This window comes from Herpailurus yagouaroundi, unplaced genomic scaffold, assembly GCF_014898765.1.
Source record: "Herpailurus yagouaroundi ecotype Mexico unplaced genomic scaffold, PumYag 203, whole genome shotgun sequence".
Lineage (NCBI taxonomy): Eukaryota > Metazoa > Chordata > Mammalia > Carnivora > Felidae > Herpailurus > Herpailurus yagouaroundi.
In genome coordinates, this window is record NW_024412434.1 from 28508224 (window position 1) to 28524876 (window position 16653).

General features: G+C 43.1%; 1 protein-coding gene and 1 long non-coding RNA gene across 4 annotated transcripts in view; one reads left to right on the forward strand and one right to left on the reverse strand.

Moving 5' to 3' along the window:
* Positions 1-16653, forward strand: part of PRKCQ (protein kinase C theta) — a 189305-nt gene that overhangs the window by 66449 nt on the left and 106203 nt on the right. For all 3 annotated transcript variants that reach the window (XM_040451506.1, XM_040451505.1, XM_040451507.1), the window contains 6 exons: positions 716-878; positions 2018-2049; positions 2146-2231; positions 7606-7735; positions 11635-11744; positions 12474-12591. In XM_040451506.1, the coding sequence (XP_040307440.1) occupies positions 716-878; positions 2018-2049; positions 2146-2231; positions 7606-7735; positions 11635-11744; positions 12474-12591 (639 nt within the window). The remainder of the gene's footprint in view (positions 1-715; positions 879-2017; positions 2050-2145; positions 2232-7605; positions 7736-11634; positions 11745-12473; positions 12592-16653) is intronic.
* Positions 354-9820, reverse strand: LOC121014851 (uncharacterized). The gene is made up of 3 exons (XR_005783463.1): positions 9199-9820; positions 6665-6744; positions 354-709 (listed from the first exon to the last, which is right to left on the reverse strand). It is a non-coding gene; the product is annotated as an uncharacterized LOC121014851 (long non-coding RNA).

Here is a 16653-nt window from a genome sequence, read left to right on the forward strand (position 1 = left end):
TATAAATGACTAGGTTACATCCAGGATTACCGAGACAGTAACAAATGATTGCAGTGATCTATTAATTTCTGGCTTTTTCTACACTGACCAGCATAGTCTGTAGCTGGTGCACCTGATTACTATAGACGTCAGGAACCAGAGCATAAACAACTTTCGAAAGTGGTTTTGCCCTCACACACAAGTCTAGCTACCTCCTCTCAGTCTATTGGACCCTGCCCATAAACAACCAGATGTAAAGCATTCTGGGAGATTAAAAAAAAAAGTGCTATTTCTAAGTTGCTGTCAGTAACCACAGTATTCTCTAGAATTACAGGCAGAAGAGTATTTGCTACTTCCTGCTTTCTCTGGCTGACTCATCATTGACAGCGAATAGGAGAGGTTGATAAATCCCTTGAAAGTTCTGACCTCTGGTTTTAAAAATGGAAAGAGGATAGCTCAGCTCAGTCAGAGAGGAGTGAGGGATTGAGCCAGTGATGCAACCTCATTGTTTCAACCCTATAGTAATACACCCTGTGATAATTCTGTATCATATAATTGAAGAAAGAAGCTTAGTGCTATACCAACCTTAATAAGTACTTGGAATTTTACTGGTGTCGATGCTTGCCTGATTCCTTGTCCGTCTCTACCCCTTCCCCATCTCCCCATCCTCCCCACCCAGTTGTGACAGCCATATCGCAGAACTTCACTTTGTTCTCTGTCCTTCCTGTTCCTGCAGACACAAAGGATATGAGTGAATTCGAGTCTGAAGGCTTCTTTGCTTTGCATCACCGCCGAGGAGCCATCAAACAGGCCAAAGTACACCACGTCAAGTGCCATGAGTTTACCGCCACCTTTTTCCCCCAACCCACATTTTGCTCTGTCTGCCATGAGTTTGTCTGGTATGGTAACTTGGCATTTTACTCCAAGCTTCCCATTACGCATTTTGTCCCATCCTCTTAACCTGCCAGGGCTGGCATCCTCTACCTCAGTGGGATGTGCTGGCATAAATACTACATGAGCCTTTTCACCGGCCTCACCTGGATGGATGAAGCTGAAAGTGTGATTCTATACAGTATTTTCATAATGTGACCCCTATAGAGCAAGGAAGCCAGCTCTAGCAGGAATAATTTCCAAGAACTTTGGCTTCTGATTAGATGGGGGCTACTGGGGGTAAGAGGGAAGGGCAGAAGAGGGAGACTTCTTTACTGCTGGCACAGTTTTACAGTCAAAAGTTCTACCACCTTGATAGCCCAACTGTGCTGGTACTAATGTGTGCAAAAGGAAACACTTCTGCATTGGAGCTAATAGGTTTAGATGTTTACAGGGCTCTCGGGTGTCTTAGCAGTCTTCAGACAGAGATCAGTTCAAGCCTCAGTAGGCACATAGCAAAGGCGATGGGACAGCAGAGACCTGAAATGACTCTTGTCTCAGGTTTTAGCCTCCTCACCTCTTGGTGGGGGTGTTCTTTTCTTTGAGCATTCATCAACGCACAACCTCAGCCTAGCTAGGGTACCCAAAGGTCAAATAGTGTTTTGGTGTATTTCCACCAGCTGTTTTCATTGAATGACTAGAATCACCTTCCTTTCTAATAGTGTTACACGGGAATGGGTCTTAAGCTTAAGAATTTAGTAATTGCAAATATTATCAGACACTCAGAAAAAAATAAAACATCGTACAGGTGTCTTTACCCATCCGTACTGAGCTTAGAGAGACAATGACTTTTTACGTGAAGGACATAGAAATTTGCTGCTAGGTGCTTGTGATGCGTTTTCAGTCAGTCATTTTCATCTCTACGTGTTGGTTTGGAAAATTCGCAAGTGAGGGTGAAAACAAAAGCTCCTCGTTTATTTAACTATCAGACTTTTAACAAAGCAGCTTAAAAAACAAACAAACAAATATATTAACACTCTTGGCCAGTGATAGACCAGGGCTGCTGATCAGTAAATAGTAGGAAGCTATGAGATCTTGCTTACCTTTTAATGTTTGTGGTGCTGTTGACTCGAACATCCAAATAAATCAAACATCTGCTTTATTGCAGGGGTCTGAACAAACAAGGCTACCAGTGTCGACGTAAGTAAGAAGGGTTTCTGTTGTATTACTGTCATTCTTTGTATTTAATTGTTCCTTCACTTCTGAAAATCTTAAGCGACAATCATTTCTTTCCAGAGTGTAATGCGGCAATCCACAAGAAGTGTATCGATAAAGTTATAGCTAAGTGCACAGGATCAGCTATCAATAGCAGAGAAACCATGGTATGTGTTTAAGTTCCTCTTTTTTGTCTGAAATATGAGAACTCTTTATCCTGACATCAAATTTTACAACCCACTAATTTTTAGCACTGCCTGAGCTTGAATCCTTACGCATATCAATGAACATCAATCTCCCTAAAACCCTTTCCTCTTCAATAATGATTGTTACTGAGATTCAAAACTAGAGGATGAATAAGAAAAGACTAATAAGAATATCGATGACTCTACCTTTTCCGGAAAAGCATGATAGAAAGTGGCCAGAAAACACAGTTTGGGGCAATTATGTGAGAACGACTCTTGTGGCATCTAGAGCTAGAAGGGACAGTTAAAGAATAGAGGAAAACAATTATAAAATACCTGTAAGCATTTACACAGTTTGTATGAGATGTAACAGAAATATAATTCTTATGTGGAGAGGCAAGTGTTTCTTTCATAACGAACTGTGAGGCATATGGCGTGGAAACAAGTTACCCCCTAGGAAAGGGAAGCAGACCCGGAAAGTCAGGCACACTTCCTTTTCCTATATTGCCTTCTTCATTCAACAGGTATTTAGTGTGTATCCAATACATGAAAAATACTCTACTACAGACAATGCACAGCAGAGCCAAAACAGACCCGGTCCTGCCTTTATGGACCTTACCATAAAATTAGGGAACTATGTAATTAACAACAATGTATTGTTTCCATTTATATTAAGTGCTAAGAAAATAGCCAACAGGGTGTGATGGTGGAAAATAACTGAGTGACCTACTTAAACCAAAGGTCAGGGAATCTCCCAGGGGAGGGAGCATTTAAGCTGAGAGCCTCCAGACAGAAAAGGCCCCAAGGGGGAAAGAGTCCGTATGTTCTAGGACCTGAAATGAGACCATGAGGCTGAAACAGCAAGGGCAAGAGAACAAATAGAACACGAATTTGGGGAACTTGGCAGGACCTAGATTGGATGGAGGTTTTTAGACCCCAGTGAAGTGGTTGGATTTTATTTGACCTATAGTGGGAAGCCCACTTGGTGACTGCTGTAAGGAAATGGTGGGTTGAGGTGTGAACATAAAAAACCAGAAGTGACTACAGAAGTCCCCCTAAGGGGGACGGTTGATGTTACCAGTATGGTAACAATGGAGGTGGAGCAAAGTGAGCAGATTTTCAGGTGATTGCCATGTTAGAAATGACTGGATTTGCCAGTGGATTGGATGTGAAAAATAAAAGAGAGGGAAATAAAGATGATGCCCAGGTTTTTGTCTTGAGCAGTGGGGTAGAGGCAGAACCATAACAATGTAAGACTAGAGGAGAAATTACTATTTCATTTTTTAATAAGTCCAACCTGAGATGCCTGTAGACACCCAAGTAGAGGTATCAGTAGACAATTTTATATGCACTTGGAATTTATATGAGCCCATAGACCGAATATATAAATTCCCCAAAGGAATCTAAAACTGCATTAGGTAGAAGAGAAGGAGCTTGGGATAATGACTGAGAATAAGAGTTCAGAAAAGGCTCTCCATATATTAACAGTAAATGAGGTTACAGAAACCAGAAAGCAAAGGGGTCAATTGTGGTCATTGCCACTAAAATAAGGACCACATGGAGATATCTGGAGCCCTTGATCCAAGACATTTCAAAAAATTGTAGAGTGTTCGCTTCATTGACCAGCACTGAAGGTTCCTGGAAGTTGACGACATGGACACAATTTATGTGCTAATACTACCAACAAGACTAACCTGAAGCTCATTGAAGTAGAACAGTAGCTGAAAAGAGGTGCGACCCAAAGGATGGCAGTACTCCCATAGCTGGAGAGAGATGAGAGATGGATGAAGCTAGAGAGAGGGAAAACCAGAGCAGTCAGGAGGGAAGAAGTCCACCCTTGGCAAGAGGGGAAAATGTCCAAAGCACATGTGGAGATGAGTCTGTGATGGACAGACCGATGGTTCATCAATTGTAGCAGAAAGGGAGGAGAAGATGGTTGCAGATGACAGTGCGTTGTAGATTTGGGGGCAGGAAGGTGAGAGAGCTTCCCTTAGACAGCTTACTACTTCAGTGTAGTCTGGAGATGGGGGGAAGGAAGAAGAGAAAGCAGCAAGTGGCTTTGAGGAGAAGGGATCTGTGAGAGAATTTTCTTGGGATGGGAAAGCAAGGTGGTTAGAGAATGACAGTAGGAGTGCCAAGGACAGTGAAAAATCCATCTGAGTTTGAAGGGCCAGCCTGCCAGGTGTGGGATTTTCTCCAGCCATGGGGCAGGCACAGAGAAGGCAAATTGATTGAATTTTTGCAGAGCAGAATATCTCCTAAAATTTAGAGTTGGAAAGGGCACAGTCTTCTATTACAGGTGACTCTCCTAAGGCCTAAAGAGGTTAAAGTAGTTCCTCCATAGTCAACCATCTATAATATAAGTAGCCAGGCTGGGACTAAATTTCAGGTCTCAATCTCCCAGAGCAGTGGTGTTGGGGGGTTCCCCCTGCCCCAGTTTTATTGAGAAGTAATTGACATACATCATTGTTTAAGTTTAAGGCATACAGCATGATGGTTTGATTTACATATACTATGAAATCATTACCACGATGGGTTCAGCTAACATCCATCACCATTCTGGAAAACAGTGTGGAGGTTCCTCAAAAAATTAAAAATAGGGGCGCCTGGGTGGCGCAGTCGGTTAAGCGTCCGACTTCAGCCAGGTCACGATCTCGCGGTCCGGGAGTTCGAGCCCCGCGTCAGGCTCTGGGCTGATGGCTCGGAGCCTGGAGCCTGTTTCCGATTCTGTGTCTCCCTCTCTCTCTGCCCCTCCCCCGTTCATGCTCTGTCTCTCTCTGTCCCAAAAATAAATAAAAAACGTTGAAAAAAAAATTAAAAATAGATCTACCCTATGACCCAGTAATAGCACTGCTAGGAATTTACCCAAGGGATACATACAGGAGTGCTGATGTATAGGGGCACTTGTACCCCAATGTTTATAGCAGCACTTTCAACAATAGCCAAATTATGGAAAGAGCCTAAATGTCCATCAGCTGACGAATGGATAAAGAAGTTGTGGTTTATACATACAATGGAATACTACTTGGCAAAGAGAAAGAATGAAATCTGGCCTTTTGTAGCAACGTGGATGGAACTGGAGAGTGTTATGCTAAGTGAAATAAGTCCTACAGAGAAAGACAGATACCATATGTTTTCACTCTTATGTGGATCCTGAGAAACTTAACAGAAGACCATGGGGAAGGGGGGGGAAAAGTTACAGAGAGGGAAGGAGGCAAACCATAAGAGACTCTTCAAAACTGAGAATAAACTGAGGGTTGATGGGGGGTGGGAGGGGGGGGAGGGTGGGTGACAGGCATTGAGGAGGGCACCTGTTGGGATGAGCACTGGGTGTTGTATGGAAACCAATTTGACAATAAATTTCATCTTAAAAAAAATAATAAATAGAATAAAAAGAGAAAACAGGATTTTTCCTTGTAATGAAAACTCTTAGGATCTACTCTCTTCCTTGTACATCACCCAGCCATGTTGTGGTCACCATGGTGTAGGTTCCATCCCCAGGATTTATCTATCTTATAAATGGAAGTTTGTACCTTTTGACCACCTTCCTCCACTTACCCTTGCCCCCCAACCCCCTGTCTCCGAGAACCACAAGTCTGAGCTCTATGAGTTTGGGGGGGGGTGTTGTTTTTGGTTTTGTGTTTGATTCCACATATAAGTGAGATGAGACAGTATTTGTCTTTCTCTGCCAGTCCAGTGTTTTGTTTGTTTAAATCAAATCACCACCTCGCAACCTGCCTTTCTGCTCTCTCTACCTGATGCCTTCAGCTTTCCTGGAAAAATCCCAAATTATAAGAATGTCTCTTACCCTCAATGGCTAATGTCCACTGGAAATAGAATGAGAGCCACGAGTATAATTTTAAATTTTCAGGTATCCTCACATGAAAATTAATGAGATAGTTTACGTTCTTTTTCTCTTACAAAATCTTCAAAATGCAGTGTGTATTTTATACTGAGTGTATCGTTTTACCGCCTTGCAGGTGCTCACTTGGCCCACATGGCTAAATGAATATCATATTGGAAAGTACAGATCTATAGTCTTTCCCAGACATATCTTGAACTATTTGAGCTTGGGGTTTAGATTTGAGGGAGAAGACTCCCAGCCTGGACCTTGTCATTAATTGTTCATATTTACATGGGAATGTTTATACAGACTGAGATCTGAAAATTATTTTTTCTTGGTTGAAAATGAGTAGAAGAGGTTCTAGGCAACTTTTAAATAATTTCAGACAGCCATTCTAATGACCCGATGGTGGCTAACATCCTCGGTGGCAATATTAGATACATCACCGTGAATGAGTAGGTCTTCTTTGCTGTGCACATCCCCAAGGGAATTGTCTAATTAAGAACTTCTGGAGAGATGATAAATCTTAGGTAAAACTTTCTTTCTTACACAAGAATATCGGTATTCTTACCAGGAATCAAACCTCCTGATGCTGTGGCTGCTGATGCTGTTCATGTGATACGGTTGGCTAACGGAGATAACTCCAGAAAACTAAAAACAAAACAAAACAAAAGAATCCTGCTGTATATCTACCAACAGCATCCCTCTCTTATCTCCCCTCTCCCCATCGCCTAAATCATCAGGTTCATTTTGTTGGAGAAAGGGTAACGGTGAAAGGGTATAGGCTGATTCTGACTTTCGACTTGTAGACGCCCTAGCCCACTCGCTCGTGTGCGACCTAGACAAGAGTCTTGCCCTCTCTGTGCTTAACCTCCCCTGTATCAAGTGAGGATTCTAATAGAGGCGACTTCCAAGGGGGTATTTGCAATATCACGTGTGTGAGAGGTAATATGTGCAGCATACTTGTCCCCAGCCCCTGGCAGGCCCCTTTCCCTGCCTGTCACCCCCTCCATCCACATGCAAGAGCTGTGACATGCTTCACACGTAGGCTTTTATACTGTTAAGCCCATAGCAGTGTTTCCCCTAGAGGAAGTATTACGTAAACATCTTCCAAAGGTTAGCATACTCGTTCTGGGTTGAAAAAGAAAAGGAAGTATTTGTACGAAAATAGGAAGGGCAGTGCAACGTTTACTTAGATCCCATTTAGATAAGTGACCCCAGTCCCCTCTTCCTGAAGCTGTGAGCCTCTCTGTGGGAACGCCCCACGCGTTCAGCTTACTCCAGGTTACCTGACGTCTGCATATTATGCACTTGGCCCTTGCCTGGAAGAGCTAATGGCTGCCTGCCTTCTTTGGCCATGGCTGGAAGGGTTGACAAGTAATACTTATGCCCTGAGGCAAGTGCACATTGTTCCAGTGTTTTCAGTGCTCTGTTGGACTCGAGTGCCTGCCAAGACGCCCAAAGTTGAAAAGCAGGGACGCGCGTTTGGTCACACGTTCTTCCTTTTTTCAGTTCCACAAGGAGAGATTCAAAATTGACATGCCACATAGATTCAAAGTCTACAATTACAAAAGCCCGACCTTCTGTGAGCACTGTGGGACCCTGCTGTGGGGCCTGGCGAGGCAAGGACTCAAGTGCGACGGTGAGTTCAGTGGGAAAGGAGCGTGGGCCCCATTGTGGGCCCCCTAAGGGGTGGCTCTGCAGCCTTGATGGAGAGCATGAGGGAAGGGGGGAGGAGAGAGGCTGGACTTCTCCAGCTGACCCGGATGACCCCGACGTCTTGAATGTGAAGTGCCCAAGATGAGACACCAGTGCTGTTCCTTCCTTTCCACCCCCAACACCTTAATCCTTGTAGCCCAGAGAAGTGCAAGCCCGTTGAGTCTAAATGTCAAGTCTCCTGACCTGTCCCCCTTCTCTTGTTCCCTGTTGTGCTGGGGAGAAAGGAAGATACCATTTTCCCTGACTGGCCCCCCGGCTGGGACCTGCCCTGCCGTGTCTCAGTGTTCGGAGCCTGCCCCTTCTGAGCCTGCCTCTCTCCCTCACACCAGCCCTACAGATTCTCTGTGTAGCCCATCAGGGAGCAAGCCCAGCTCATCTGCTTGGCTGATGGATGGTCCTGCACATGAGAATTCTGTGACTGAGACCCTAGGCCCTGGGCCCTAAGGGTGCTGCAAACTCACAGTGCCCAGTAAGAGGCCCACCCCTCTTACCATTCTCCCTCCTCTGATCTCCCCTTGAAGGCTGGCATTGCAGCTGGCAATGCAGCCGGACTGAGCCTACAGCTCTGCACTCGTCAAGATTTTTGGACCTGCCCTGAGAAAGAGTAAAAAACCACTGCAATGCTCTAAAAGTTCAAATGGCTAAGGCGATAACCTCTAGACACCGAGATGCTGTCACATCAGGATTAGGCCGGAGGGAGGGAAAGATTCCCACAAGCCACTTCTGCCTTTTGAGTGGGGCTGGGGGTGGAACAGGGCCAGATGGACTTTCGAAAAGGAGGGAGTTCTACTGCGGCAGAGGCCTTTCTGTTTTGAATGATTAAAGGTAGAAGCCACTTTACTTTTTCTTGGTCATTTTGTTTTATGCCACTGGTTAAATCTTCTGCAATTCTTATCTTTTTTTTTTTTTTTTTAACTTCTTTAAATTCAAGTTAGCTACCTACAGTGTAGTTTGGTTTCTGGAGTAGCGCCCAGTGATTCGTCCTTTCCATATAACATCCAGGGCTCATCCCAACAAGTGCCCTCCTGAATGCCCATCCCCCGTCTAGTCCATTCCCTCCCCTCCAGCAACCCTCAGTTTGTTCTCTGTAGTTGAGAGGCTCTGTGGTTTGCCTCGCTGCCTGTATTGATCTTATTTTCCCTTCTTCCCTTCCCCTGTGTTCACCTGTTCTAGTAATAAAGGCAAGGGTCCCCTTCAACAGCCTTCTCTTCCTCATCCCCGTTGCGTTTACACGCCCGGTGGCGTCTGGAGTGACATGTTAGTGGAGGCAGGAGGAAGGTTAGGCTTTCAAACCATCACTGAAGGCAAAACCCAGATGTAGTGAGAATTCGTCTCAATAATCCCTCCGTAGCCCAGAAGTGCCACCGAGCACGTAGCTGTTTATACCTGCTCGAGAGCACACAGGTGGGCCTAGTAGTCTGGAGGATCTTTAGGAGGTCATAGGCAAGAAGTAATTCCCGAATGGAACAAGCGGGGCATGAGTGATGGCTCCCCTGGTCCTCTGATGGTCTCTCTCACAGCTCAGGTTTCCCCTCCCTAGAGCCTGAGCACCTCAGCTGCCCAGTGGTGCCAACAGCCTGTCTCTGCCTCTGAGCTTAGAACCCTCTACGACGGTTCCTCGCCATTGTTTCACAGACATTGTTTCTGTTCCGTCCTCCCTAACGTTCTTTCTCCTCCATTCCCTTCTCTTTCCCTGTCTCCCCCCACCTCCTGCATGCCAGGCAGCCCCTCTCCACTCTCCCTTCCTTTCCTCTTCCCTCTTCCCTCTTCCCTCTTCTTCCCTCCCTTCCTCCCCAGCACCCTCTGTAGGTATCTGGCCGATACCTACAGACATCCCTGTGTCCTCACCCCCCATGCCCTTGACTTCACCTCTCCTCCCTCTCTACTCTCTCGACTCTGTTCCTCTGCCTTGGCCCTGCTCTTTCTATCTTGTTCTTTTCTAAGCCACTTTCTTAAGTAGGGCCTCCCTTTGTCTTGATTCTGTCTCCTTTCCTCTGTCCACTTTAATTCCCATGAAAATCATCATCCAAAGGGCCTGTTTGCACTCAAAGAGATCAAGTTGTCACCCCATAGGTTAGTAACAGAGACGTAGGACATTACCATAGTGGGGGTGGGGCCTGCCTTCATGCCAGAGCATCCAAGACAAGCTTAGATCTGGCTACCATGTTAAAAAGCAAAGTGAAACTTCCCACTGCTTCATGCCAACTGCCTCCCTTTGCCTTACGGTACTAAGGAAATGCAGCTGGGACTTCCCAGTGTGCAACCCGCAGAAACACATCCAGTAGGAGTCGTGCTGAAATTCACAAGGGCAGAAAGCCATTATAAACAGCATAGTGACTATATTAAGGGCTTTAGTCATACATAAAAGATTTCACTTAGAATGGATTTGGGTTCTATCATGCAATATACCAGGACAAGTACTGGTTTATATTTACATAGAAAATGCTATTTTATTATGAACTGTTGGAGGAAGAGTAAGCCAGTTAAAACTAAGGGCCGAAGCCTGCTCAAATTCCATTTCAGTAGTTTAATGTATATCTCTTTGGAATAGATAATGAAGATAAAAGACAAGTTGTAGTTGTTGAGCATCTGATGCCAACCACTGTACTAAGCTCTTTGCACACAAATGGGTTAATAAGCAGGTAAGAGTACAGGGCACCTGGGTGGCTCAGTCAGTTGAGCATCCGACTTCAGTTCGGGTCATGATCTCAAGGCTCGTGAGTTCGAGCCCCGCATCAGGCTCTATGTTGACAGCTCGGAGCCTGGAGCCTGCTTCAGATTCTGTGTCTCCCTCTCTCTCTGCCCCAACCCACTCACATTCTGTCTCTGTCTCTCTCAAAAATAAACAAACATTAAAAAAAAAAAAAGGTCAGAGTAAAAGTGCGTTGTTTTATAGCCTCTCTTGCCTAATGGCGTTATAACAAATGCTACTGATGGACTTGACAGAATGAAATAGGACTTGAAAACAGAATTCTATCAGCTGGAGTTTGAAAATCTTACGTTAGAAATTTTTTATTGTAATAGCAGTGTTTCATAAGCAGAATTTGATTTTTCTAAACCAATGACTTGAAGTAGTAGCTGTCTTTCTACAGACGCCCTGATCCACACACATCCCAATCCAGGAAGGCTCACGGGATCACAGAAAGTGGAGGGTGGACCTTCACTGCACTTTTTCCAAGACTCATAAATTGGAATATTCCCCGAGAATCATAGGACTTAGAGCTAGATCATTTGGTTCAACCAGCCCAACTCTGCCCTATGGGGAGAATGGCCTCCAGGCCACTTCCCTTCTCCCCACTCCCATCCCGAAGCACAGACCACACCCACCATGCATGCAGGCTGAGGCTTCAGCCTAGAGGGGAGGGAAGCTCCTTGCACCCCATGTGGGGAAGGGGATACTTGGACTCCAATCTAGAGTGGAAGTGAACCACCTTCTATCCTGGCATGGCACATTTTCACCAGAGAGAGCCAGCATCGGTGCTAGTCTCTCAGCAATGGCATAGTCTAAATGCATACCGACAGCAGCCTTCCTCTGCTGTCAGCAAAGCTCTGCTTCTGCCTCTGGTGGGAGTCCTTCCCCAGCACCACATCCAGGAGCCTCTGGTCTGTGTGTGTAGTCTTGGGAAGGGGAGGTGGACGCGTGGTGGCATTGTAGAAGCACTGCCCTCATTTATTTGTATTCAGTGTCTCCTGCTGCTGGGAAGATGGCTCTAGGGATTTGCCAATCGTTCTTCAACGTATGTGTACCTGAAGCAGACCTGTGCAAAGTCCGCTCAGTGAGTTCTGTTCCTCTGGCTCACAGTGTCTCTTTCTCCTTTGCAGCATGTGGTATGAACGTACATCACAGATGCCAGACAAAGGTGGCCAACCTTTGTGGCATAAATCAGAAGCTGATGGCCGAAGCACTGGCAATGATTGAGAGCACTCAACAGGTAGGAAAGGCTTTTAGGTTAAGTTCCTCCAGTTTCAACTTAGCAAGGACTACTCGAGTCCTCCTTCCCTTTGATCTGTGGAGCAATATGGAGTCTGTTTCTGAGCATTTGCCTTGCCTCTGACTTTCATCCTTATGCCCATATCCCCACTCGGAGATATTGATTTACTTCATGCATTTGTATTATAGATATTTTTAGGATCTTAAATTCTTTGTGGCATGAGCAGGGGCAGAAACAAATTCATTGAAATCATTGAGGATTCATTACCAGCTTTGTACCTATCTACTGGCTAGAATCATCCCTAAAATGTGCACGGAACACTGAGTGGAGGGCAACTTTTGCCTTGCCATTTACTCACATGCACTAGGACTAGAATTGAATTTTTGTATCTAAGAACAAACACTCTTGGTGTTGCCTTGTAAGCTCTCTTTCCATCCATTAACCTTCCATTCTTAATTGTGACCAAATGATGTAGATAGTACAGGAGAAACCAGTTAGCCCCTGGAAAAGTATGAAGGAAGTGAATATGTGCCTGTTCGTGTATAAAATATAATAGGTAGACTCTTACAGCATATGAGATCCTAAAAGAATGCTGAGGGAAAGAAGGATGTTGGTTATCTATGCATTTAGGATTCTTAAACGGATCTCATCCCCGAGGGCAGCAGGCTGAGCTGATGGGGCCGTAGCGGGTGGGTAGGTGGGTGGCCTGACTCTTTGTTTATAATCTAGGCTCGCTGCTTAAGAGATAGTGAACACATCTTCAGAGAAGGTCCCGTTGAAATTGGTCTCCCGTGCTCCATAAAAGGTGAAGCAAGGCTGCCGTGTGTACCAGCATCTGGGAAAAAAGGTAGCTATCCTGATCCTCGGTAGAATCATTATCAGCAATTAATCTTGGTCAGCCCTAATGGAGTCCTCTAGATTTCAACTCTCCATTTACCTGGTCTGATAGGTGGGAGGCTCCTACTTCTTGGAAGTGAAACCAAAATATGCCCCATTAGGAAACCTTTGTAAGAGGGTGGGAGGTGAGGGCAGGGAGAGAATGGGATATAGGTCTACAGTAGGGCTGCAAACGTTTCCTTATTTTTAGAATGTTACTTCCTGTCACTGTTAAAAGGTTTTGCAAAATAAATCTACCATGAATTTCAATGGTGGGAGTGTCACAGTAGGCCATCCTGTTCTATACCTTTGAGACTTTTTGGGGAAGGTTAAAAGTAGAAAAGGGAAAACTAGTGGTGCCTCAACATACATGACATCATGGAAGTTCCCCAGCCTACTTTCTGAAAGTAGTTCATGAGAAGATATGCCCACATGAATCCGGGAAATGAATAGTTTCAACATACATTATAAAATATAGGTTTTCCCCACTATCCTAAAGTAGACTATTCCTGTGAAACTTTTTTTTTAATTGAAGTATAGTTAACATACAGTGTGACTTAGTTTCAGGTGTACAACATATTGATTCAACAATTCTGTACATTACTCCAAGTTTTTCTGTCACCATAATGATGTTATTATATTATTATTGACTGTATCCCTTATGCTGTGCTTTTCATCTCTGTGACTTATTTTTTTGTAACTGGAATTTTATACCTCTTAATCCCCTTTATTGCACACACTCCCCCACCCACCTCCCCTGTGGCAACCACCAGTTTATTCTCTATATTTAAGAATGTTTGGGAGCGCCTGGGTGGCTTGGTCGGTTAAGTGTCCAACTTCGGCTCAGGTCATGATCTCACGGTCCGTGAGTTCGAGCCCCGCGTCGGGCTTTGTGCTGACAGATCAGAGCCTGGAGCCTGTTTCAGATTCTATGTCTCCCTCTCTCTCTGCCCCTCCCCTGTTCATGCTCTGTCTCTCTCTGTCTCAAAAATAAATAAGTGTTAAAAAAAAAAAGAATGTTTGGTTTTGTTTTGTTTTTTAGATTCCACATATAAGTGAAATTGTATGGTATTTGTCTTTCTCTGTCTTATTTCATTTACCATGATACCCTCCACATCCATCCACGTTGTCACAGTGGCAAGATCTCATTCCTTTTTATGGCTGAGTAATATTCCCTTGTATATATATCATAGCTTCTTTATCCGCTCATCTATTGATGGACACTTGGGTTGCTTCCATATCTTGGCTATTGTAAATAATGCTGCAATAAACATAGGAATGCGTATATCTTTTTGAACTACTGTTTTCATTTTCTTTAGGTAAATACCCAGTAGTGCAATTCCTGGATCGCATGGTAGTTCTATTTTTAATTTTTTGTGGAACCTCCTACTGTTTTCCACAGTGGCTGGACCAGTTTGCTTTCCCACTGCCACCATACTGTTTCTTTTTCTCCACATCCTCACCAACTGTTGCTATTACTTGTCTTTTTGATACTACCCATTCTGATTGGCGTAAGATGATACCTCATTGCGATCTTTATTTGCATTTCCCTGATGATTGATGATGTTCAGCATCTTTTCATGTGTCTGTTGGCCATTAGTATGTCTTCTTTGGAAAAATGTCTGTTCAGATCCTCTGGCCATTTTTTAATCTGTTTTTTTTTTTTCGGTGTTGAGTTGTACAAGTTCTTTATATATTTTGCATATAAATCCCTCATCAGATATAGCATTTGCAAATATCTCCTCCGATTCTCTACCTTGCCTTTTTGTTTTGTTTATGGTTTCCTTTGCTGTGCAAAAGTTTTTTATTTTAGTATAGTCCCAATAGTTTATTTTTGCTTTCCTTTCCCTTGCCTAGGAGACACATCCATAAATATGTTGCTAAGACTGATGCCTAAGTAATTACTACCTGTGTCTTCCTTTAGAAGTTTTATGGTTTAAGGTCTCATACATAGGTCCTAATCCACTGTAAGTTTAGTTTTGTGTGTGGTTTAAGAAAGAAGTCCAGTTTTGTTCTTTTGCATGTAGCTGTTCAGTTTTCCCAACACCATTTGTTGAAAGGACTGTTAAAAAAAAAAACCTCTTTTTCCCCACTGTATATTCTTGTCTCCTTTGTCATAGATTCACTGACCATATGGGTGTGGGTTTATTTAGGGGAGCTCTATTCTGTTTCACTGATATATGTCTGCTTTTGTGCTGGTACCATACTGTTTTGATTATTATAGCTTTGTAGTATATCTTAAAATCTGTGATTATGATACTTCCATCTTTGTTCTTCTTCTTCAAGATTACTTTGGCTATTCAAGGTCTTTGTGATTCCATACAAATTTTAATATTATTCTAGTTCTGTGAAGAATGCTGTTGGTATATCGATAGGGATTACACTGAATCTGTAGAGTGCTTTGGGTAGTATAGACATTTTAACAATGTTAATTCTTCCAATCCCTGAGCACAGAATATCTTTCCATTTGTTTCTGTCACTTCAGTTTCTTTAGTCAATGTTTTATAGTTTTCAAAGTACAGGTTTCACCTCCTTGGTTAAGTTTCTTCCTTTTATTTTATTCTTCTTGATGCAATTGTAATTCGGATTGTTTTCTTAGTTTTTCTTTCTGCTACTCTGTTATTAGTGTACAGAAATGCAACACATTTCTGTATATTAATTTTGTATTCTTTGACTTTTCAGTTCTAATAGGTTTTTTGGTGCAGTCTTTAGGTTTTTCCAAATATATGTCATTTGCAAATGTGACAGTTTTACTTTTCCCTTATCAATTCTGATGGCTTTTATTCCGTTTTCTTGTGTGATGGCTGCAGCTAGGATTTCTAGCACTGTGTGGAATTAAAGTGGCTTGAGTGGACATCTTTATCTTGTCCTTATCTTAGAGAAAAACTTTTGGTTTTTCACTATTGAGCATGGTGTTAGCTGTGGGTTTGTTATGTATGGTCCTTATTACGTTGGGGTATTCCCTCTAAACCCACTTTGTTGAGAGTTTTTATCACTAAGGTACGTTGTATTTTGTCAAATGGTTTCTCTGCATCTATTGAGATGACCATGTGTTTTTTATCTTTCCTCTTTTTAATATGGTATATCATGTTGATTGATTTGCAAATACTGAACTACTCTTATATCCCTGCAATAAAACTCACTTGACTGTGGTGAATGACTTTTTTTAATGTATTGCTGAGTTCAGTTTGCTAATATTTTTAAAAGATATTTGCATCTGTGTTAATCAGAGATATTAGCCTACAGTTTTCTTTTTTTGTAGTTTTGGTATCAGGGTAATCCTGGCCTCATTGAATGAATTTGGAAGTTTTCCTTCTCTTCTGTTTTTGGTATAGTTTGAGAAGAATAGGTATTAACTCTTTATTTATTTATTTATTTATTTTTGAGAGAGAGAGAGAGAGAGAGAGAGAGAGAGAGCGCACGAGCAGGGGAGGGGCAGAGAGAGGGAGACACAGAATCGGAAGCAGGCTCCAGGCTCTGAGCTGTCGGCACAGAGCCTGACATGGGGCTCAAACTCACAAACTGTGAGATCATGACCTGAGCCAAAGTCAGACTGAGCCACCCAGGCAACCTCTCTTGTACTCTTTATTATTTCCTTCCTTCCAGTATCTTTGGGGTTTTTTTTCCAGCTCATTTAGGTGTAAGGTTAGGTTTTTTATTTCAGATTTTTCTTGTTTTCTGAGGTAGGCCTGTATTGCTCTGAAGTTTCTTTTTAGAACTACTTTTACTGTGTCCCAAAGATTATAGATCATTGTTTTTTCATTTTTGTTTGTCTCCATGTATTTTCTGATTTTTTTCTTTGATTTGTTGACCCGTGCATTGTTTAGGAGCATGTTGTTTAGCTCTGTGTGTTTGTGGGGCTTTTTAGATTTTTTTCTTGTAGTTGATTTCTAGTTTCATACCATTGTGGTTGGAATGGAGACTTGCTATGGCTTCAGTCTCCCTAAATTTATTGACACTTTTTTGTTGCCTAACATGTGATGTATTCTGGAGAATGCTCCACGTGCATTTGAGAAGAATGTGTATTCTGCTG